Here is a 25,199-nt window from a genome sequence, read left to right as displayed (position 1 = left end):
AAACTCGTACAGGCGGATTTCTGGTCACATTTTGAGAATTTTTAAAATTAGAACCATAGCACCACTACGACGAACGGTTGATGAGGTAGAGGCTGTAACAACACTCCAAGGAGAAACCATTGAATCTTAGAATGGCCATAATATTACCAATAGGCAGGGCCGCAACTAGTGGGAGGTGGGGGCAGGTGGGTCTGGTGCCCCGGGTGCATCATGAAAGGGGGCGCAAATTTAACCATTTAACCTATCCTTCAGCATTACGAGGTGGTGTCTAAATGAGTAGTTGCTCCGACTAACCAAGTGTCCAGTTGCGGCCCTGCCAATAGGTATCTTGTTTCTGGCGATTCACCGTTATATATATTGGGTATTTTTTCTATCATCGTTATATTGAGTATTTTTTTCTTTTAGATACATTCTCATGTTTGTAATTTACACCTGGTAGCATTTCTTTTAGGGGCCATTCAAGTATTACGTCATCATCGATGAGGGTTTCCGATTTGCTGACTTTTGACGACGTGTGTGGATGGGGTTTGGATAATGCTTACGTCATCAACCACCCTTTATGAAAATATGAAATATTCTTAATGGCGTGTGACTCTGTGCCCCAAAAACAAGGAAAACCTTTCGATAGTTTGTGGGCACTTGGATAATTATTCTAACATTGTTATTGATGAGTTGTCATTGTTATTATTGATAAGTGCCCTACAGAGCCACTTTAGTGATCTCTAGGGGCCGTATTCACCGACATGATTTAAATTGTAGTCACAATTTTTTGATAAGAGATCGACACGGATTGGTTAAATTCAGGTTTTTAACCAATCTATATTGATCTCTTATCGAAAAATTGTGACTACAGTTTAAAACATGTCGGTGAATACGGCCCTAAATGTTCCGTGGATCCCAGTGATCTGGAAATGTATCCGGGCCGCTTAAGTGCTCTGAAACCGTGCCACGCATCACTCAAGTGATCAGTAATTATATGCCGCGGATCACTTAAATAAGAAGTGAGGTTTCTTAAACTTCTCAGTGGCATTTCCGAAACATCTCGCTTCTTAGAAAAGAAATAATACAAATTATTTCTTCTCTAGTTCCCTTTTTTATTCTAGTGGCTATACACTGCTCAGTGAGTGTATGTCCCTCAGGACATTGCCGTCACGGTGGCAATGTTCAGGAGTGATGCTGCGGATGATGATTATGGCATCTATTCAAAAAGATTTTATAAAAAAAAGGTCATTGAAAAAAAAATGTCAAGGCCGTCCGTCTTTAGTTATGTCACGTGTGTTTGTTTTGTGATAAACTTTGTAAATAGGTACTCCTTACTAGGTATTTTTTTCGAATTTTCCAATATATTTATTCAAATTTTTTAAAAACACGTGCTATGATAATGATGTTTAAGTTTGTTAAAATATATTATTACAACTTTTAGTTTTATACGCATGTTTATTCGTTATCTACTACATGCCAGCTTGTTTTATCTTAGTTTTTAGTTTTGGTTTCAATTGCGAAAACTGATTGCTTCCTTCCGCAAAGGGTCATTTCGGTTCTCGGAGGAGTTATTGTTTGAGCATCATGGCGCAGTCTAATGATTCAGGTGTGGTATTTCATTTTTTAATTCATGTGTATTTTATGTTTTTATTAGTTGGTTGGGCTGTTTCAATAGTATCATGGGTGCCCCCCTCCCCCGGGCGAAGCTGTATTCTGTGCTTCGTGGCCATAGCCCACACATAGGGGGGGGCTGACAGGGCCCCGGGATGACTATCATCATTTTTTTGCTTTTTCACGCTATAAATTAGCTACAGATGGGGCCCATTGAAAGTCTGACCGAGGCGCCCGCAAAAGATCCCAGTCTAGGGGCCCCGCTACAGGATGTGGGGGCCATGCTCGTGGCGCCACAAGGATGGGGCTGACTGTGCACCAGCACAAGGGCCGGACATGACTCACCTTTTGTTCTTTTATTCTTTGAATTCACTATTTCCCCCTGAAAAGTCGGACTAAGGGCTTTCATGCAGGCAATGCTGTGCCCTTTTCCTCAACCAGGCTCAAAGCACCAATGCCCATGCTTTCGTATTAGATCAGTGGCATTAGACCCACCCAGGGTAATATATAGTAGAGGGGTGTGGTAGCCCATGTCAATAAGATGCTCGCCTGAAGTACCAAAGGATGTTAAGAGGTGTTGCGAGTTTGATAGCCGGTTGTCGTCCTTGTCAAGAACATTCTTGACGCCGGGATACAACAGAAATGGCGAGATGGCCACAGAAAAAGATTGCTGCTACAGGGAGTCCCACATCAAGGGGTTAGCGCACGACCTCTCGATGAGTATATAAAAGGGCTGCTATTTTCGGAATCATCAATAAATTGTAGGTCCTGGTCTAATTAGCCCTCGTGCAGAAAACGACTGTGGTGCGACAAAAATGATCAAATGTAATATATATAGTATGGGTCTGAACACCCACTTAATTGAGTCAGAAATCAAAATATATCGATCAAGACACCCACTCACAAGTTTTGAACACTTCCGATGGCCACGCATGAAAACAATTTTAAGTTGAGCCTCTCCCTGTCTTCCAAGACATGCCTGTATGTTAAGTTGGCATGTATATTAGCTTATCGTTAAATTTTGGTGGTGCCGGAGCAACGGGGGTGATGTTCTGGGTGCTCAAGAACCGCGACGGAAATTTGTGGCAAGAGGCAGAGCATCCCCGGAATTCGTTCAGAAATCGAAGTTTCTTGCATAAAACTCATGAAGAGCGCCAACAGGGTAGAAACACTTCCATCATCTCTGCAGATAATTCAATATTGAAAGTTTGTATGGTGTGAATACGGGAAAGATGGCTTCTGACCTTGTATGACCTGAAGTCTGTCTATCATGAAAGAAATAAAATGCCAAATTTGTGGCTTCATTGATTTTTATTTGTGAAGGGTCCATTTTTCAGATCAGGATTTTTATGAAGGGTCTGTTTTTCAAATCAAGAATTTTGTGAAGGATCCGGAAAATGAACCCAAATTTTGGCTGGACAGACCCCCTGATGGCCATCACAGAAAGAGAGGGGCTCTTTCTTCAGTAGGGAGAAATAAATATAATAAACATCCTCTGGGGGTTGCTGCCAACTTTCTTTCCCGCCCCCTTCCATATTTCTCTCTACTGAAGAATGAACCCTCTTTTTCTGTGATGAAGGTCAAACGAGGCTATCTTTTCGTTTTTACACTATACTACTTCCCCCACTGTTAAAATCTTTCTCAACTGGATTCGGGGATGGGACTTACATACAGAATGTAATATGAAAGTTTTGTACACAGTGAAAAATTGCACAAAACAATCATAGGGCTCTAGCCCAAGCTGGGATGATACCAATCTTTTTTTTTATACCACAGATTCAGGTACAGTAAAACCCCTCTTAACAGACACCCCTCAGATGCAGTCACCCTTCTCTTACGGTCAAATAATAATTTCCCCTCGTATAATGATTGCATTTCAAACCCCTAATCAATGGTGACCCCCCCCCCCTTTTACAGTGAAATATTTTTGTCCTGTCTGTGTCCACAAAATAGAGATTTTACTGTATTTATATATCATCTGTGCAGGGGAGTAAACTGCCATTAAGGGTACCAGCTATAATGTGGTTTATAGAAAACCATTTTCATGTGGGTAAACTTTTAACTTAAACCCTGTTTTCCATAGTAACCCAGTAGTTTGCCTCATGTTAGCAACCTTGAACGGATAATATGGAAGTATGTAAATTTACATGTGCTCATGCTAGTACCATAAATTCACAAGTCTTGTTTGTGGGAAGGAGGCTCACCAAAGATCCCAGCTGCTGTGGGTGTGGATTCCAGGGTGGATTTTAGTGATAGTTGGCAAGTTTCCTTGCATTTGAAAATCTTCTTAGCTACAACTGACAACTTAACTTGCCTTTAGCAATTTTTTTGGCTGTGAATGGTGACTTTGCTTGCCTTTGACGATGTTTGGCTGCAACTTTACTTGCCTTGATATGACAGCTTTCTGGTCCTATCCCACACTAATTATGAAAGAAATATAGTCAGCCAAGGTATTTTTATCGTGTGTATTGGCACTTTTCTACCCGAACAATGTGGGCTGGGTGGAACTTACTGGCGGGCCAGAGTTCGCGCACCTTTGCTGTAACTGTATGAGTGAGTCTATTTGAAATATTTTCAATTGGCTAACTGTGGGATTCCTGGTTGTTTATTTTTTAGATGTAGATGATTGGCGCTCATCTCTGAAGTCGAGAACGTCACATATTTTAGAGAATGGTCATCTGAGTGATACTACAGTGTATATAGGAAAAGACGCAACAGAGTTCCATGCTCATAAGCTACTACTTTCACTAGCGAGCCCTGTATTTGAGAAAGAGATTTCTAATTTCACTGTCGGCTCGCGATTAGTCATCCGAATGCAAGAGATATCGCCAGATCCATTTCGGAAGTTACTGAGGTAAGTAATCTTTTTTTTCCCCCATTACTATTTCCTATTTTATGCTATTATGAAAAGAAGAAAAAAATTGTAGCGGCTGAGCGAAAATTGACAAGTGAAATAGGACGATGAATGATTTCATATGGGTAAATGGCTTGTTGATGCCAGGTCTCAGAATCGGCCATCACAACAACAAATCAACAGATTTGTTGTTGTAATGGCCGATTCTCAGACCTGGCATCAACAAACCAGTTCCCCATGTGAAATCATTCAAGTCTCCTGAATTTTTGCTTCATCTCCCAAAGGTCTGGATAGGTGGGAGACTCCGAATCTTTTAAGTCTCCTTCTTCGCTCTCCAACTTGTAGAAATTTCTCTTAAATTTAGCCAAAAATTACATTTTCTCTCAATTTTAGCAGAAAAATTACAAACGTTAACTGCACGTCTGTCATTTTTGGTGCATGCTTTGCTGGATGAAGAGTAAACTATAGTTGTCATATGATCGCGAACAACAAAAATCATGACAGAGTGGTGGTTTTATATCTACTAGGAAATGGCCTCATCCACGAAAAACAGCATTCAACTGAAAACTGGCCATGCACATCCTGTCATCTTCAGTGCACAATAATCATGCTCATCTGGTTTCGGCCTAATTTCTTTTTATCTGTGATGTTTCCAAAAATCAGTTCGCCAGCTTATGCGAATTTCTTGCTCGTGAGAACGCTAGATTCTGCATGTATGTAGAACTCTCCCTGTGTCTGTTTAATTAGTTCTGTCTCACTTTCAAAATCGCCCTCGCTGTCCTCAGCCCTCACTTCCAAATCGGTTTTTGGTTTGGTTTTTGCCATTGCAGATCTCTGCTTTACATTATCAACTGTGATTGCTGAAGGTCGGCAGCTACAGTGATTTATGATAGCTCTACTCTGCCACTGTCATGTGCAGACCGCATGGAAAAAAGCTTGGAAAATTTTCAACGGATTGATTAAGTGCAATATTATCATATAGAAGTTATGAATTGTATGGAGTACAAAACTGGGGGCATTCCAGATAGCATAAAAACAGGGTTCGTACGGGTCAGGGAAAACCTGGAAAAGTCAGGGGAAAAAATTTTTACTTAAAAAAGTCAGGGAAATCAGGGAAAATGGCCCATTTTTGCTTTAAAACCTGGAAATTTCAAACAACGACCTGGAAAATCGTCACGATTGTCGTCTGATCGGGAAAAAAGATTGATCAAAAATAATAATGAGGAGAAAAAAAATCCGTCGGGATGAAAAAGGGAATTCCGATAACATCGTAAATATTGATAATCCGTAAAATATTGCAATGTATCGCAAAAACAGTTAGATACTGCCAAGGAGGAACGAGAATTTCGTAAGTCCGCTTGGAAAAGCGTATTGCTATGACTTTATCGTAACTTTTTCTAGCGCTTCCCCAGAAACATCATAACTACGCATCGTAGAAAGCCATAGGTACAAAGCGCAGTTGCGATAATTTCGTAAGTTGACCAGTTAGGAACGACAGGTGACGCACGGGTATGTTTTGATTTTCCACGTGGGCATTTTTATTTGAAAACAATACGTTGTAAGAAAACTTGTCTGAGCGGATCGTCAGTAGGCTGATTGGATCGAAGCAGTCAAAAATGACCCGTATAAAGCATGGTGGCAGCTTTGCGGTAAAACTCGCAACATGGGCAGATAAGTTATCCAGAACTATGCCAAGCACGTCAAATCAGAGTTCAGTGAACAACCCCCGATTGCGTAGCTTCTCGGTTCTAGCGCTTAGGCGAGTGCAAGCCAACTGTAGAGAATTTTGATGCAGTGAAACCAGCTACATCTTTGACTAATTATGTCACAAAGGAAACAACTGTAAAGGCTTAAATCTTGTGGACATTGAAATTGCCGAAAAGGGAAATCTTTCATTCCTTAATTTTGCTCCATTTTTCTTCTCCATCAGGTGTATTTGAAAAGCATAAATGTGTGTAAAAAAATCTATGATTATGATGTCATTATGATATTGTAATTAAAATTATTAATTTTATAATTAATATAAATAATTTTATAATATAATTAATTTTTTCTAAATTTTTATTAATTTATATCAATTTTTTTATTTTAAAAAAAAACCTGGAATTTTTTGAAAATTTGACTGGAAAACCTGGAAAAGTCAGGGAAATCTTTTTACGAAAATGAGTATAAACCCTGTAAAAATCAATCGAGAGGCTAATATTTAGCATTATTATCTGCTTGGAATAGTGTGCTGGACCTACCTTTGGGGGAGGGACACTTTTCTAAAATTAACTGATTTTCTTTTAATTTTTCCCACAAAAAATGAATTTAAAAAAGTTTGATCGAAGCACAGGGAGGGCTCTATCCATTCCCCTTTCCTGGGATAATATCCAAGTTTCCGGACTCTAAAAGTTAGCACTGTCTGCAAGCACTGATACAAAGTTTGCTCTCAAATTGCATGAAAAAATCCCTACTTTCCGGGGAAAAAATATTCTCAAAGAATTCACCCGTATAAAGACCATTATTTTTTTCCCCAAAATTACTTCACAAGGATAAATTGCCGCCATCACGGCAAGTCACAAAGCAATGTATCATTTTGACGTGAAGAAAAGTCAAAATTTGCTAAATAGCCAGCAGTAGTTTGGCCTCTAGGTCAGGGATGCACAACCTCTGCTTGCCAATGGGTTCCATCCAGCCTGCGATAAGTTACAGTGGAAAATTATCAACACTAAAAGGCTGACCATTTTACCTTCATAAAAATACTAGAAATCGGGGGATCCATTCAGGCCATTGCCAAATATCATCAAAATCAGGTAGTTGCCAAGTATAGCCAAAACAAAAGTCTGATTTGGCATGACTAGATTCACCTTGCCTCACATCTATCTTTTACTGGTCGGAAGATACGAAAGCGTGGGAACACACGGTCCTCCCCACTCCACTCTAACCCAATTTTCTTTTCTTCCAAACTGTGTGTATTGCTCAGCCTACCCTCTGAAGGCAACGGTCAGCGATTCCAGGGCATCACGGGGTGTAGGGATAGGAAATAAACTGTCTTTGTCCGACACAAACTACAAAATGGTTCAGGCAACTGTTTTTAATGGAAAGGAAAGCGTACATTGTAACATTCCTTTTGAAAGTTTCACTTTTTCTGATGTGTATCTTAAAATTTGCACCGTCCACAAATAAGTTTCACTTCCAAAATTGTCAAAGGGAAGTAAAGTTGCCGAGAAATCTCTAGTGATGGGAAATAGGAGGCTACTGAACACACACAATATTGATTAAAAATGTAAATCGTCAAAAAACGTATGCACTTGACAAGTATCTGAAACAAATATATTTATATGCTTATAAGTATGATAGTTGGGGGGGGGGGTGAACCCAATTTTGTAAAAATGAAAAAAATGAACCAAATCATTGTTCGCGCAATATTCTTTGGTTAAATAATACTTATCCACATTGTGTTCTTTCACCGCGAATGTCAGTTCCAGATCATTTCAGCGACCTGCGACATAACTCCAGATCATTCAAGCAGACCGTGGCATACTTATAGATCACTTAATGAACTAATAATTAACCCATGACAGTTTTTAGATCATGCACGCAGCTCATGGCACATTTACAGATTATGTGGCCCACAGCACAGTTTAAGATCTTTAATATCCGCAGCACAGTTCCAGATTGCTCAAGTAATCCGTGGCACATTTATAGATCATTTAAGTAGTCTGAGACCTCTACAAACCAATGAAGTGGCCTTTACTCTCTAAAAGGTTGAGCACCCTTGGTTTAGGGGAACTGTTTGTTTTTTGCAAAATTAGAGAAACCAGTGATGTAATAAGTGCATTTATAATAGGACTGTAAGTGGATTTGAACGACCTATCTCGGAAGCCCTTGCCAAATCAAGCTTGGGCTGTGACCCACAGCTCGATAAACCATGGCTGTAACTGTATTTGTACAATCCTTGTCGGAAGCTCCTGCGAATGAAGTTTTGGTTGGGAATGATAGCTCAAGCGCCCCTGGCTATTAGTAAATATGAATGGCCCATCGTGGAAACCCCCTGCGAATTAAGCTCAGGTTGTGACCCATAGCTCAAAACTCCCTAGCTGTTAGAGAATTTGAACGTCCCATCTCGGATGCCCCTATGAGTCAAGTTTGGTCGGGATCCATACCTCAAGACCCCCTTACTGTTAATAGATTTGAACTACCCATCTCTGAAACCCTGTTACCGATAGGTTAAGAACCTCTGCGCTGTATGTTCCAGTTTCTGTCCAGTGGATGGAAAATGCTGTATACCCCCTGGTCTATATGGGTCATTACCAAAAAAAAGTGTACAAACCGTTTCCGAGACTTTGTAATTTTCTTTTACAAAATTTCAGAGCACTCTGGTAGTAATTTTAATTTTTTTTCCATCTAGAACTCCATTTAATTCTCTGTCATATGGCATTTCTTAATTTGTTTCAGATGGCATCTAATTTTTTTTAAATCATTGTTTGTAGCAAAACGTCAAAATCTGGCTGTCCCAACTCAAAGAAAGCATTAAACAAAGACACTTGATGCAAATCTAGATTTTTTTTTTTCAAAAATCTTCAAATCGCATTTTATGTATGTACCATAGATGAATAAAACTCACAATAAAATTTTGAAAGAAATGTTTTTCCTTATGAAAAACTATTATTTTGTTCTTTTCCCGAAATTTTTCCTATTTTAAAATGCCCACTCTGTTACGGTCATTTGGGAAATATATTTTTATTCCAGATTGAATCTGATAACACTTTTGAGCTCATTGAAATGTTTACTTTTAATGCTTAATCAACAATTTTAGATTCGACTATTGCAAAACGACTTAATATACAAATACAATGACACAACGGGCAAAATGCCCAACGAGGTGGCTGAGAAAAAGATGCCTATAAAAAATATGGATGTCATATTTCAAAAATACGGCAACCCAATTAAAAATGCAATTAACAAAAATTATAAACAATATATACACATGATAAAATATTATACAATGCCCATTAAGAATACTTATGATTGTCTTATTCTAAGTATGGATAGCTTCTCGATTTACCCCAACATGCTTATCATATTTCTTTTTAAACGTGTCAATTGTGTTACAATTTGCTACCTCCGGGGGTAAGCTATTCCATTTATTAACAACCCTATTAGAGAAAAATTCCCTGCAACACCTCTTATTGTCTCTTACCAATCGATACTGGTGTTCCCCTTGTAAAAGCAGTCGATTGGCGGTGTACTTATCCATCTGGATCCATCTTATAATCATCCTAATTATTTATCCATTGAAAATTGTAAACACTTCGATCATATCTGCCTGACACCTGCGCTCATCCAATGTAAACATATTTAAAAAATGAAGTCTTTCTTCATAACTTAATCCCATTGTGCCAATAAGGACACGCGTAGCTCTTCTCTGGACCCCTTCAACCAAGTCTATGTCCTTCTGTAGGTATGGTCTCCAAAACCTTACAGCATACTCCAGTCCAGGACGAACTAAGCCTCGAAAAAGCTGAAGAATGACTTTAGAATAATGTAAACAGACCTTTTGAAAATCAAACCAAGCATTATATTCGCTTTTTTGACCAACGCTGAACAGTGTTTCAAAAACCTAAGCCGCTCGTCAATGAGAATTCTTAAATTGGTGACCCTAGTTGCATCTGGGATAGCGACACCATTCAACTCGTAAGAGAACTGTGGGTTTTTTGAACCAAAGTGAGTTATATAATTCCGTGAGTAATATTCACGTTATGGCTTTAGTACCCAATTTTTCCTCTGTCGGATGTCCACTCTGTTACGTCATTAAAAATAATTAAGATTTTTTTCATTCATATCAACATGAAATACATGGAGATATGCTTCAAAATATATGAAGTTTTCATCAATCAATTAAATTTATAATGAAAAATAATAATTTAGGCTAATTTGTCCACTCTGTTATGTCTTCCAAAAACTCAAGCAACGCAACAGAATGGAAACTATGATTTAAAGTGAAGTTTTCATAGTTTAAGAGGTTTAAGTTCAATTTAATAAGTTATCTGTTCATTTTGAACCCTTTAAAACATTCTCCATCATTTTATTTTTTCTGTAAAATACGGAAGTAAAGTAGTACGGATCATTAAAATCACTGCCAAGTGCAAATCCAGGGAGATGTTTCATGAGAGGCATTTCAGTATGAGTGAAGGTCGTTATATGACAATACATTCTGTACTTTATGGTACAGAACCATTATCTTCCTATATTTTTGTTTCCAGACCCAATTCCCCCCCCCCCCCCAAAGTCCGTTCTGGATCACTAATGTGAGAGGCATAAACACGTGATTTATGCCAACATCAAATTACTATTCAATTATTCAATTTCAACAAAAACTTTGAAATAAAAGAAAAATCATCCTGATGGTATAATATACCTCAGCAAGTCCAATGTCCACTTTGATCAGATTTTAATAATTTTACCAGACTAAAATTTAAACTAGAGGGATGAGGTGCGTGTTTTTAGAATTTGATCATGGGGGGTGGACCTTTTTCAAAAGTTATAAGAAGAGTTTCTGGGTCAGCTATCTCATTTTGCATGTAATTTTTGGGAAAGTAAAAGGGTATTTGCAATATGGGCTATTTAGAATATATTTGAGATATCTTTCTCTCAGTTCAACATTTCTGTGCATTCTGTTATAATGATGTGAACTCTGTTACAATGGTGTCCGCTCCGTTACGAGAAGCATTTTTTCAGTTCAACATTTCTGTGCATTCTGTTATAATGATGTGAACTCTGTTACAATGGTGTCCGCTCCGTTACGAGAAGCATTTTTTCAGTTCAACAGGCAGAAAAATTTAAGAACACTTCAAACTAAGATGTTAAATGATAAATTACAGACCCATTGTCTGTCAGAAATAAAAAGTTTTGATTTTAAGTAGCTAAATATATGTAAAAAAAACCAACTTTTCTATATGCTATTTCGAAAAAAATCACGAAAAACCATCGAAATGACTGAAAAAAAAGTCTAAAAATTTTTTTTAAACTGTCTTTTTTTTAGCATATGTGTAAGAAATAAGTTGATTTCATTATTTTAAGAGATAAAAACATTAGAAATAATAATAAAACGTTTTTGTAGAACGATATTTGTTTTCGTAACAGAGTGGACAAAATCCATGATTTTCAGTCGTAAAATCCAAAAATGAAATATTGTTACGAAATAAAAGTGAAAAGTATATTTATGAAATATTAAACTTCAAGTCATTGACTGTGATTTGAGATCAATTTTATTTTGAAAATTCAATTTTAAATTGTTCACTTCAAGAATGTGGAATGTGCACTTTTTTTTTGGGAATGACCTATATACTCAAAACAAGAGATGACTTATACTTTGAATGACGATATATGCCTTGAAAAATCTGTATGTCCCATCTCTGTGACCCAATGACGATTTATTTTTTGTTGGTGGGTTTCGATACTTGAGGGACTTTTCCTTGCAAATTCAAAAGAATGCAAATGTAAAGAAACTTATCCTCGCATTTCGGAAAGTATAACAAATTTTATTCCATTTGCTTCCAGGTACATATATACAGACGACATCCAATTAGAAAATATCTCAGAAGCGCAAGAGCTATTCGATGCAGCACAAAAATTTGAGATGCAGCATTTGGAAGAAATTTGCTTCAAGTATATAGACGAGAGGAAAGTCGATCCGGCTAGCGTATGTAAAGTATACGAAGCAGCTCTTGATCAGAAATCCGAAGCTGTTATCCAAATGTGCCAGAACACTTTCATGATGCATACAAAAGATGTTCTCAGATCTTCTGGGTTTCTGAATTCCAGGGTCTCGACAGTTGAAAGTATATTGAAGATGGACTGTTTGAACGTCGATAGTGAGTTGGAAATTATTGAAGCCGTCATGAAGTGGGATTGTGCCGCACGCCTTAGCAGAAGAACAGAAGAGGCGGCAGAAAACGCTCAAGAGATAATGCTGCCATTGCGGCGCCACATCAGATTCCTAACCCTTGATTGCGACCAGTTCCACAATTTCATAGTCCTCCACCCTGATGTTCTGACTGCTGCTGAAGCATGTGCCATAACTACGAAGATGTTACAGCCGAACAAACCGTGTTGGTATCCTGAAACCATCTGTCCAATCAATTGCAAGCGTCGGAAACCAGAAATGCTGAACAAATACATTATAAGTCAATCCGAACAAAAGTCTTCTGCCAACGTTTCGAATAATTTGTCTGAGATACACAGAGCTGAAAAAACACTTGTGAAAAGTAACAAGAATCCTTGCTGTGCTAGTCCTGTAGTCATTACAAACACCAGCAAAGAACATTTTTCTGCCATTGAAAACGGTTGTATCCAGAAAAAGATCTCTGTGAAGAGTAAAACAGCTGGTGCGATAGAATGCTCGCAATCAGCCGAACTTGGAAGAATGTCGATGGAATGCATGAAGCAAACAATGAGTGGCACTGCTTCCACCAAAGCTCTTGCAGTTGATGTTGATAAATTAGACTTGATTACAACACCGAAATCAACTTTCACGATGGAAATGAAACATTTGATGTATAGCAATAAAGAAATTTGTGCCGTTGCTCACAATGCTTTGGCAGAGGTAATGAAATCAGCTGCAGTAAGCAGAGATATTGTAGCAGCTGCAGGCCCTCCTCGCCCGCCAGAACCAGGCATTGCCGTTGTAAAACGTCCAGATTACAAAATAAGTATTGCATCCACTTCCGTAGAGAGTGGTAATGAATCGCCCCGTACGCCTGATGAGGTTAGTTCGAGTGAAGACGAGTATGAAGACACAGAGGATTCCAGAGATCATCTAAAATCATGCGACATAGATCTCGACACGGAAAATGAATTGCCAGATGGAGCCAGGGCGTCGGACATTTCTTCGGATGTAGACATCAGTGTCATGATTGGGTGCATCAAGTTTGTCGGTCTGGAGTTCCATGTGAATGTCGCCGGGATCACTGATTCGCTCCGGCTTCTCATCCAACTCAACGACGGGAAAAAGTTCTATGAGTGGCCCCATGACGTGCTTGAATCAACTGTCTTCATTCTTCCCAAAAAGGTGTTGCTCAAGGACAATCAGAAAGTGCACGTGAAAGTCATTGCAGAAAACTTGCAACTGAAGCGGTGCGCTCGAGCCCTGATGAATGAGATTGAACTCAGAGACACGGGTGCCAGACCCATAGAATTCATAGTGGATATTTATGGCAATCAAAAGTCACAGGACAGAAAAATTCCGTACATCATCAGGAGGATCCTCTACAAGCCTTGGTACGAATAAGATGGTCTGTGTCGATATTTTTAGTCACTTTTTGGCATATTATTATCCGAATATCATACGAAATTTACTATATGGGCAGTCATTCGCAATTTTTCACTATCATCAAATATACGCTAGTCATGAAAAATATATCATTTTTATAAAGCCAAAGTTGGACAGCTGTAAAATGTATAACAAAATTAATTCAACGATCATTAATCACGAAACATATTTTGTATCAAAAAGATGTATGGATGTCCCGCCCCCCCCCCCCATGTTGTAATAGTAGCCATGTTGTAATAGTGTTGCCACAGTAGCAATAGCATGCAGTAAATGCATTGAAGCTGGTTGAGATCAGCAACAATAGCACAAGACCTATTGCTCGAAGAATGCACACTGATAAATTGGACATACTGGGTATCTCTCACCCAGAGAAATTTCAGGTTACACGAAAATTTCAAAGCGTCCTTTGTTTTACATCAGGAATTTTCCCAGAATATTGCCAAAATTCTTTGTCCCGCTTGCACTTTTATGTAAAGATCCCCACACATCATGAAATCAAAATATCAGCATTTGCGCCAAACTTGCAGAGATTTTTTTGTTGCCAACTTGATGCAATTCACGGGGAAAATTTGTATTTGGAGCCCCTAATTATCTATTTCACAGTTTAAATATGCTATTTACAAATGAAATTTGCATCATTTGCAAAAATTTTGTAACACTGTAATAGAAGGCTCGGATATTTTCGGGAAGATGCTGGGAGCTTTGAAATCAGCGCTTGATTCACCAAGAGAATGAGACAGTCTTCTCTATGAATGCCACTGTTGTATTCACCGTCGTGTTCTAACAAATGGGCCCCAAAGTACCACAAAGGCTCCCGAACTATTGATGTTTCTCATTAATACCCATAGCTGATCATTTTTCATGTCACTTACTGTGAAGAGCCTGCCAATGGCGATGTTCCATATTTTCCAGTTGATCATGATTTTACGGAATTTTTGCTATGAAATATTATAAGCATAGTAGTATCTATTAAATTATCTACCTTTATTTTAAACCAAGCACAACTCTGGTCTTTGATCGCCATGGTCTTTGACCACCTGCTTCAATCTCTTCACTGAGACAGAGCGACGGGCCATGTTCTGGTTAGGAGGAGGAGGTCCACCACCATGGGCAATTAAGTACTGAATGAGTTGTGCCAGAAGTGTGAATGAGCGTACGTAGCAGTCTGAGTGCATATATATAGTGTTGTGTCTGATTTTTCAGTGCTGCCATCTATATTTCAGTATCTACCAGCTGTCTTACGATGAGGCACATATCAAAAAACCACTATAATGTGAAAGGGATGCCATGTTTGTTTATGTCCATAGATTTGGGTGCGTTCGACCACTGTTCATACAGGGTACTTACTGTTCCTGGAGTTCATGTGATGCAATGTCACAATAGCGTTTTCATGGGAATGGAGTTCGCTTCTTAAAGAAAAGAAACAGTAGCAGCGGGAAACTGTGTTTCTATTCTTCATCATTTTTAGAAGTTTTTATTTTTTTCATATGTTAATGGATGTTAAACACTGGAGTATATAAATTCATAATCTGGAAGCCCTGTGAACGGTTCGAAATGAGACATTTGCCAAGATATATACATTAAGCTTGGAGGTCTGTGAAAAAGTATAAAAAACGAAAAAAACTACTGAATATTAAGCCTGGTGGTGATATACAGTATGGGATGTGCTTCTGTGATTTTCTAGCTTCGAGGCACGAATGTGAAACGGTCTCCCATTTGAAAAAGTCTCTCCACAGAGAGCAGGCAGACCTACAACACCGATACTGACATAACATGAAAATTTAAGCATTTACACCTTTACGTCAGAAAATGGAAAATAGATGGTAACACGAAACAAGCGCAACTCAAAAATATAAAGACGTTAGGGCCACAAATACACTCAGAACACGAACATTCCGGCATAAGCCGATTCGTTAGAAATTCCGTAGAGAAATGTGTATGAGGTGCATGTCCGGTTAAGTAGTAGTATGGGATGTGCTGCTTATGGAAAGAAAATGAAAATGTGTGCCTGTGAGGTAATGTAACTGCTCAGTGAAACTTGTGTATAACGATACTGTCTATGATGATATTTTCTTTGGTCACAGAGGAATTCTTATTCAATTGAAAATAGCGCAGGTGCTCAAACTGTCTACAACAATAACCTGTGTATAACAATATATTTTCTACATCCCTACAGTATCGTTATAGACAGGCTTCACTGTACTACAATCAATTAATTGGTTAATCAATCGAATTAATTGGTTGATCAACAGTTTGCCAGTAATTTGCGGTTCAAGGAGTTGACTATGCACCCTGTATATTAACGTGTTTTTTTTTTGTGTTCAGAGCGTGATTTTGATATCGTTTCAAATTCAGTGTCAATTCAAAATTGTGCCTTCATTGTAAAATTTGCCATTATTTCAGAACAGTTTATCCTCTGCTATGGCTATTTTTGTTTTCTCAATTAAGTTGCATATATGATTGCAATGTTGTATACGAACATGTTGGCCTATATAGTTTCAAATATTTCTTCGAAGAAGTTCCTGTAATTTTTTTAATAAATATATATATTTTTGTATGTTTCATAATACTAATATCCCTCTGAGGGTCATGATATAAGAAGTGCAATGTAAAAAATCAGTTATCGATTTGCCTTAAATATATATTGCGCTCCGACGGAGGCTAAACCAGTGTTAAATATTCAAGAAAGAATTATTTCGTGGTAATTATACAGTATATTTTCATTTAGCGATTTTGTGTTGGTTTAGATTCTGAAAATTAAAGAGAAATGTTCCAAAAAGTATTGCCTTTGTTGTTGAGATCATGTGTAATTCTTGTAAAGTTATGACCTTCCTGCACACAAGGGAAAAGTAAACGGAGACCTGCAGTTTATCGTCAAATATAAATGGCAGCATTTGGCATTTTCCCTGGTTTTATCTTGTTATTTACCTTGCCAAGAGGTTCGTGCTCTTGGAAAAAAAAGCTACAAAATCCAGCTTGAGAACATTGTTCGAATGGTAACAACTAACATCATGCAATGGGAGCAACTAACAGCAACTAGCATTCCCACAGAGAGCGACAGACCTACAAACAGTACAAATGTAATTCAATCACAACACATCACTCACTTCACTTCTGAAATATAGATGGCGGCACTGAAAAAGCAAACACAACACTACATACACACTCAGACTGTTAGGTGCACACACAGTTACACTTCCGGCACAACTCAATAGGTAGTAAATCGCCCACAGATGGTGATAGACCTGAGTTGTACTCGGTATGAAAGAAAGCATTCGGGGGGCCCCTCCTACCTGGCTGAGCCATGCTCAGGTATTAAGTTGGTCCCATTAACAAACTCTATTAACGTTAATTAAAGCAGTGTGGTTTTGTTCTCAAACTTTTGTCACCCTTAATTTAGTCAAAGTTCATCCACAGCTTCTCAGAATAATTAAACATCAAAAGCACCAAACATGCACACGTCAATGTTGTCAACCCATAGTGATGCCCCCACCTCTGGTGCAGTGATGTCTAATTCGAGAACCATTGTATCAAAAGCATCACCCCTTTACTATCACACATACACAGAAGTAGTGTCAAAAACTTCAAAAATGACATCAAAAAGTCCTCCTTTTTGATGTCGTTTGAAGCATCCTCCTACGTTTTAGAAAACTCACCATTTTGTCCTTTTCAGGTTTTCGAAATTATTTTTGTTCTTTTCCTGGAGAAAACTATTCTTTCACTCTGAAACATCTAATCCTTTGTTTCCCCCCTCCCCCACGCTTCGCAAATTGACAAATCGCTGTCAGAGTTCCCAAAATACCATAACCCAAGTTGCCTCCAAGCAGGGCTGAAGCTATTTAAACCACAGCCGAGCTTCCTTCAGGGTAATATGAAAAAGTCAGTCCGAAAAACAGTTCTGGAAGAACAAAACCGCAATATCCATTTCTCCCTCCCACAAAGAAGCAGCACCGACAGGCTGGCTACACATTACACATTTTCCCAATACTCCTTGTCAAATATTTGCCAAGAACAACGAAACCGGTTTTTCCAGAATACACTTTGTGTTGTGCATGGGCAGAGATGTGGGATGCATTGCCTTCTCTCCCCCCCCCCCCCCCCGACAGACCAGACACGACCCAGGCTCTGTCCGTCCCGGGATATAAGCTCTCCCCTCCCCCCAGCGTCAAAGGTGGAGTCGACTGATCTGATGTATACATTAATTGACATCATCGCCTATGGTGTTATGAATGTTTGCATTCTTCGACCAATGTGTGGCCAGACGGATTTGGGGAAGGAAGGTAGCACACTTTTGACATGGGTTGGAAGGTGCTCAGCCAGCCTTCCAATATATAGCATAGTCAGGGCCGGATTAACGATTAAGCAAAATAAGCATTTGCTTAGGGCATCAGTACAAAAGGGGCACCACAAAAAGGTTATCAAATGGTATTTTTTTTAACGTACAATTCTTTTTCAACATCGATCATCCGATAGAAGATACTTAAATTATTAGAACACTCGATGGTATAGTTGAAGATCATTATCACACAAGGATGGTACAAAAGATGAGAAACCAATAATATTGCAAACTCACATTACTTCACATTATTGCTGAGTTTTTCGATTAGCTTTTCACAATTTTCGTAAAGTACGCCCAGGACTGTCTTAACATTATCATCATACACCCACATACAAAGCGATTTTTCTGAGAGAGGCACTACCACCTAGCTAAAAATTCATACCTACCTATTTGCATATTTACTCTTGAAAATCGGTACCAGATCTAATTGTCACTTGACATCCCGAAGAAGTGCCCATGCAGTAGACCAAGTTCTACAGAATAAGGACATGATTTTTGTGGGTCAATAGTAGATCAACTGTGTAGCTTGATCTATAGAAGTAAAAGAAATGCTACCAGGTGTAAATTACAAACTTGAGAATGTATCTAAAAGAAAAATACTCAATATATAACGGTGATTCATCAGAAATAAGATACCTATGGGCAGGGCCGCAGCTGGATACTTGGTTAGTCGGAGCAACTACTCATTTAGGCACCCCCCTCGTAATGCTGAAGGATAAGTTAAATGGTTAAGTTTGCACCCCCTTTTGCGATGCGCCCGGGTCATCAGTTCCACCTTCTTCCTGCCCCACTAGTTGTGGCCTTGCCTATTGGTAATATTTTGGCCATTCTAAGATTCAATGGTTTCTCCTTGGAGTGTTGCTACAGCCTTTATCTCATCAACCGTTCGTCGTAGTGTGGTATGGTTCTAATTTTAAAAATTCTCAATATGTGACCAGAAATCACCCTGTACGAGTTTTGACGATGAAAATACAGTGTACACAAAATAAAAAATGTACAGTTTTATACCCCCCCCCCCCCCCCCCCCGTCCTCTAACTTCTAATTAGACAGTTGTTGCTCTTTCTCTTCTGAGCCCAACAAACAACTTACATGTTTTAACTGCATTTTTCCCTGAGATATTTAAATTAACAAATTGGAGATAGGTCCGGGCTAGGAGAATTTCGCGACCCCTTCTAAAAAAAATTTTATGTAGTTACTTCCCCGATTTACAAAGTTTTTGAGTTACGAACATAAATCTTGAAGGGGGAATGGCATTTAAATTAATTTTACAAAATTAATAAATTATTAATAATAATTAGTCTGGTCCACCGGCTGACACTTCATCGTGGCTCGAACCATATTGAACAGACATAAATTTTTGTCATACTTTGAAAGCACTTCATCATCTCTTTATCAAATATACGTTGCAATTCGATAACTTTTCGAATTTTTATTGTTTTTGTTTAATTGATGTAAATTAATAGAAGTAAAGGAATCAAATATTTGCTGGAATTCCATCACCCCCCCCCCCCACACAAGGGTGGGGGCTGACAAACAGGATTGTCTTAAGAGCATCATGGGCCCCAGAGCCAAGGGATTTTTTGGAGGTCCTACCTGAAAAATTCTCGGAAAATTCAACTACGTCTCGTTTTTCTAAGTCACTTCTTCTATTGAGGGCCTTCGGGCACGGCCCGGGGTTGGGGGAGGCGTGAGTTAAGACGGCACTGCCTAAGGTTCGCACCAGACGTTCTACTTTTTCAGTTTTGAATCTGGTAACCCTATCTGAAGACTACATAATCCGTATTTTCACTTATTTGTTAGATCATACATATTGTCCGAATTTTTTTTGTGGAAAGTTATAATTTTTACTACATAAAATATATCGATTATTGCAAATGTACGAATTTTGTTACCGAAATTTTCGTGTCAAAAAATTTTTACGCAAAAAAATAACAAAGAACTCTCTTTTTTTCATCATCGCATGAGTTACCTGAAATTTTGAGACTAGATAGCAGCACCAACAGTATATAAATCAGGCCTTAGAATCTCCGTCGTCTGCTTCTCTCCAGGTTCCTTGTTTCGGACGTCTCCTTGTGTCCTGCAAAAATTACTGAACTGGAAGTTCAAACTTCCAGTTCCGTTTGTGAACTTAGCTTGTAGGGAACCGAACAAACCATCTGTCGTCTGCTCATGAAGAGGTTCTTTGTTTTGGACGTCTCCTTATGCTCAAATAAAATAACCGAACTTTCAGTTTGAATTTCCAGTTCAGTTTATGAGCTTTATGTATAAGGAACTGAGCGGAATGAAGAATATAGTTTTTTTTACTTTAAACTTCATGATCACCACATGAGTCACTTTTAAATTTGAGATTAGATGGCAGCACCTGCTATAAAGTGGAGTGTGGAAATTCGCTTCTTACGATCTTACCTGTCGTCTGCTTGTTTGGAGGTCCTTTGTTTTCGGATGTCTCCCTTAAGCAGGGGTTTTCCTAGGAATAGATTTTTGCGCATCGTGAACCGAATTAGACGATTTCACGCCGGCAGAAACGTGTTACATAATTACGCTACGCGTTTGTGTTTTCCTAGCGTGGCGCATCAGATCAGGGCGGCTATATTATAGCATATGGCTTTGACATCAGCTACTCTGTCGTCTGTATGCTCCAGTTTGAATCATGGAGGTATTATCTATCCCCATAATACCTCCATGGTTTGAATGGGAGAGACGAAAACACACAAGAGAGTGAAGACAACATCGGCAAAACGCGCGGCGCAAGACGCATTTGACACCTCCAGAAGCAGTTAGTGACGTAAAGCGCTGTCGTGAGGCGTATTGCGCTCAGTAGGAAAACAGTCGTACTGTTTACGTCATACTCAAGTTAAGTCACGCATTTAACAGTCATATCGTTTTTCTTATTGGTGAGTGGACGGCGTGTCGCGCTGGGTGATTCATGTTGCGCGCGGCACGGAAAACCTGCTCCTAGGAAAACCAGGCTTTAGGTCTTGAAAAAATAATTGAACTGGAAGTTTGATCTTTCATGTGAGTTTATAAAGCTTTGCTTATAAGGAGCAAAGCTGAATGAAGAATTTAGCTTTTTATACATGAGCTTTTCGTCATCACTACGAGGCATATCCTACACCATGGCTCCTATGCTGGGATCTCTGGTACGCCTTCAGGCCAAACTTTTCATGGCCCCCTCTATAGTAAGTTTATAATGTGGGAAAACACGCGAAAAAATGATAATTATCGTCCCGTGTCTGCTCCCCTCTAGTTGCGGCCCTCGGGAGCGGGTTTTGTGGCCCGGGCGTCGAATCAGAAAGGGTGGGCACCAAAATGCGTGCTTGCCCCGGCTGACTAAGCATCTAGTTGCAGTCCTGCCTACTCTTGTGGGAAGGGCCACAACTAGTGGGGGGGAGGGGGGAGACGAAAGCAGTGCCCCTGGCGCCGGACCATAGAGGGCACCAATTTCAATTTTTAACCCTCCATCAACATTACATAGGGCGCTAAAATGTGATCTTGCCCGGCTGACTAAGCATCGACCCTGTTGTAACCCTTCTTGTAAGAAGGAACCTATGGGGGTCCATCTAGGGACGTAGCGTGCCTTCCCGGGGCAGACTTTCTTGGGGTCTCTTGAAAAGATTTATTATCATGCAAAATAAGTGTATATTTTTTTGTAAGCCCCCCCCCCCCACTTGCTCGAGGCAGAACTCTGGTTGTTCCAGCCCTTTTACGGGCCAGGGTCCAACCGGGGGGGGGGGGCTCAGAATAATAGGATTTGGTGAACTTTTTTTCCGAGCATTTTTCATGCAAATTATTACGTGAGCATTTCCAGCCAGAAGGGAGTGGGGGCTCAGATATATTATCACTTTGTTCGGATGCCAGGGCCATCTTAAGAGCACCATGGGCCCCCGGGCCAAGTGATTTTTCTTAGGCCTTACCAGGCGAATTTACATGTATGCTCCTCGAAAATTTCAACTATATCTAATTTTTGTGAGGTCCCACGAGCCGTGCCTTGGTGGGTCCATGCGTTAAGACGGCACTTCTGACAGGTCTCCAGCCCTGGGATCCGGGACGATGAACATCATTTTTTTTTCATGCAATAAATTCATTACAGAAGAGCCCGTGAAAAATCCGCTTTGGGGCCCGCTAAAGATCTCAGCCTGGGGGTCCTGCTCCAGGATGTGGGGAGGGGGGGAATGTGGAATTCACAAAAATAAGGAAAAACATTCTGAAACACGTTAGAACTACATTTGAAAATGTAGATTAATTTAAAATTACTACAGCATATTCTACTTAACACGGCCCCACTTAAAAAGTTTTCTCGCTTAGTACGACTTGCTTTCGCGATCTCCTAACTTTTACTAACACAGATTGAAATTTCCCGTTTAAAACGTTTTCCCGCCAACAACGTTTTCCATGAGTTTTTGGAAAACGCTGTAAATGGGATTCACTGTATATGAGCTTTTCAATGTTATTACTTGTTTAAAACCAAGAGTTTCTTGTGACAAAATCCATGATTACAAACTCAATATTTGAATATTCAAATTCGAAATTCAAAAAGACGCTCTGGAATAGGTTGTGTCGAATATCAATCATTGTTAATCAGCCTAAACCTCAGATATAATTTATTTAATAGTGGGTAATGAACTACCGGGGCTGTAAGCAACGTAGCCCTACATCCTAAATGTTCGGAAATTTGTGCTCTTAAATGTTTTTATGCATGAACTCTATTCACGAACAGGGTCAGTTCTGGGCATTTTTCAAGTGTAAGCGAATGATGTTTAGATGATAAAAAAAAATCACCCCTTTCAATTGGCGCCTTTTGCGGCTGCGTAGTTCGCAGGATTCAAGATGCGGCTCCTGTTCCAGAAACAAAATATCTCTAATGTTGATACTGTACTAGGTATAGTACAGATTGAGAAAAAAAAAATCAGAGAGAAACGTCTTACATTCTTTTTCGGAAGCTCAGTAGTAAAAATTGTCAAAATTTAGAATTTATATATTGTATGTCCGTCTTCCGGAAACCACGAGAGAATGATTCGGAGATGGGGTGGTGTTTATGAATGAAAATTTCGAATAAGTTCTCAAGCCTTCCTAAGGAAACATCATGACATGACAGTTCAGAGGTTCCCAGGAAGGCATGCATTTAACGCTCCGAACGACAGTCGATGTTCCCTCGCTCCAGAGATATCCATTTTACAGTCTACTATTGAACATCAATAGTGGAAGCATCGCCGAATTAAACTACAAACATTCACATTGTGTGCACTTTTGGTGCCTCCAGACCTGATGGCAAATCCAACGAGAGGAGAGGTTTTCAAGGGGGAGAAATTGCTAGATATCTTTTCTAGTACCCCTTTTCGTTTGATGTTCTAAGCATGTCTTTTTTTGGTTAATATAGCCCTGTTATTGTTTAACGGCACAAAGAAAGGCCAGACTTTTTTTCAGGGATAAGGAATGCGACCACCTGCATAATATACTCTTTTCTTTTAGAAATATGCTACTGCTATACCTAATAACGCTAAAAATAATATTGTTGGGGCTTTAAACTGAAAGCCACCTTTCACACAATCAATAATAGTTTAATGGGAAAGAAAATAAATTTTAATAAAAAATTTCCAAAGCATCTGCCGAGAAAAGAAAAGGTTTATTTTTTGAAAAAATTGCGGCCCGGTGCGACCGCACCTTTCACCCCCCCCCCCCCCCCTCAAGTCCAGTCCTGATCGGAGACAATGTGGGAGAGAACAGCATAAATGAGGGAAAGAGGCTTGTTGGAGGCTAGTTAAAAGAGGCCCTTAGTTTACGATGTTCTTTTCCAACTTTTCGCAGAGTTTTGTATTTGCAACAGCTTTCTAATTGAGTTTTTTAGGACAGGTTGTCCATGTAAAATCAATTTTTTTTTTATTTTGTAGCATACTGTATTTTCATTCTCAAAACTGAAACAGAGTAGTTTCTGGACACATTTTTCAAATTGGAATCATACCTCTACGACAAATAGTTCATGAGATGAAGGGCGAATTAACAGAGGCCACCCTATATAGTAAATCCATGGTCTATCTAAAAAAAAAAAAAATGGAAAAAAAGTTCGAAAACGTGCATTTTGGCAATTCAAAAAAAAAAAAAAAGTTAAAATTGACATGCATGTCTCTCTATTTTGCATAATTTTAAAAATTAATCTTTTAACAAATTTTTCATAAGAATTTTTAATCAAGAAAATTATAGAGAGATCAAGCGCTGAATTTGGGGATTGAAAAACCCAATAAAATTTAACATTGCAATTTCAAAGCCAGAATCAAAACATTGAAAGGAAAATTTAAGATGCTTTGAGTTAAGAAGCAAATAATGTGGAAAAAGCTTTTTTCATTGAGGGCACATTTCCTCGATTAAAGTATGTAAAAATATATGATGGCTCATATCTCTGCTAAGTATAGACACAAATGTGGTAAGTAGCATTAGTTTTAAAGATGTGATCAAAGACTTTGAGCTAGAAAAAGTAGGAGAAAGCTTATTTAGATAAATAGAGTGCTCAGAAATATCCAGATCATATATCCAACCTTAGACACAATCACGGATCCACAGCAATGAGTCAGGAGGGGTGGCTAATTGTGTACGACTGTAGGATTGTCCCGTATTTTACGGGACAGGACAAATTTTACCATATTATCCGGATTTTAGCAGGGATCCACGACTGGTCTTAGTTACTTCTGAAATACGAAGTTTCATTCAATAATTTTTTTTCCATTGATAGATACAACATTGTGTAAAATATACGTATGAGGGGCACCAAAATCATTTAAGTGCTTAGGGCCTTCAAACATCTTAATCCGGCCCTGAGCACAGTGGTAACGTGCTCGAGGACGATAAGATGCTTCAACTATGAAGGTTACAGACAAGGTACATGTGGGGGTTGAATCCGGTAAAAAAGAACACAAAGCAAAATTTCTTCACCTACTGAGACCACCGATACATGGCACATTCATTTCCCAAACAAACACCACTGGTTGAAAATGAGCGTATGGCGATATGACCAACAGAGTTGGTTTGCGGTAAAGTACGCTGGTGCTTCATTGTACAATGAAGCTATAGCAAAGGGAAGGCAAACGTTAGAAGCAGAGATGAA

At 39.0% G+C, this 25,199-nt stretch overlaps 1 protein-coding gene across 1 annotated transcript; it reads left to right on the top strand.

Annotated features, from left to right (window-relative positions):
• Nucleotides 1-1,236: 1,236 nt before the first annotated feature.
• Nucleotides 1,237-16,538, top strand: LOC149084055 (uncharacterized). Its single transcript, XM_089234413.1, has 4 exons — nucleotides 1,237-1,320; nucleotides 1,478-1,588; nucleotides 4,210-4,447; nucleotides 11,993-16,538. Exons 2-4 carry the CDS (start codon nucleotides 1,567-1,569, stop codon nucleotides 13,719-13,721), a joined length of 1,989 nt encoding a protein of 662 aa, XP_089090539.1. The 5' UTR covers nucleotides 1,237-1,320; nucleotides 1,478-1,566; the 3' UTR covers nucleotides 13,722-16,538.
• The last annotated feature ends 8,661 nt before the right edge of the window (nucleotides 16,539-25,199 follow it).

Source organism: Pholcus phalangioides, unplaced genomic scaffold (assembly GCF_987345545.1).
Source record: "Pholcus phalangioides strain wild (caught in Gottingen) unplaced genomic scaffold, Ppha-v1.0 ptg000008l_1, whole genome shotgun sequence".
In the NCBI taxonomy this organism is placed as follows: Eukaryota; Metazoa; Arthropoda; class Arachnida; order Araneae; family Pholcidae; genus Pholcus; species Pholcus phalangioides.
The sequence above is the reverse complement of the archived record's forward strand: the minus strand, read 5'-3'. Positions and strand labels throughout refer to the sequence as shown.

What these genes read in the sequence shown, in the direction of transcription:
- LOC149084055 (XM_089234413.1), top strand. Translation starts at nt 1,567, where the DNA reads ATGGCGCAGTCTAATGATTCAG. An exon ending in GGCGCAGTCTAATGATTCAG is followed by an intron (nt 1,589 to 4,209) that starts GTGTGGTATTTC and finishes TTTATTTTTTAG; the next exon opens with ATGTAGATGATTGGCGCTCA. An exon ending in CCATTTCGGAAGTTACTGAG is followed by an intron (nt 4,448 to 11,992) that starts GTAAGTAATCTT and finishes ATTTGCTTCCAG; the next exon opens with GTACATATATACAGACGACA.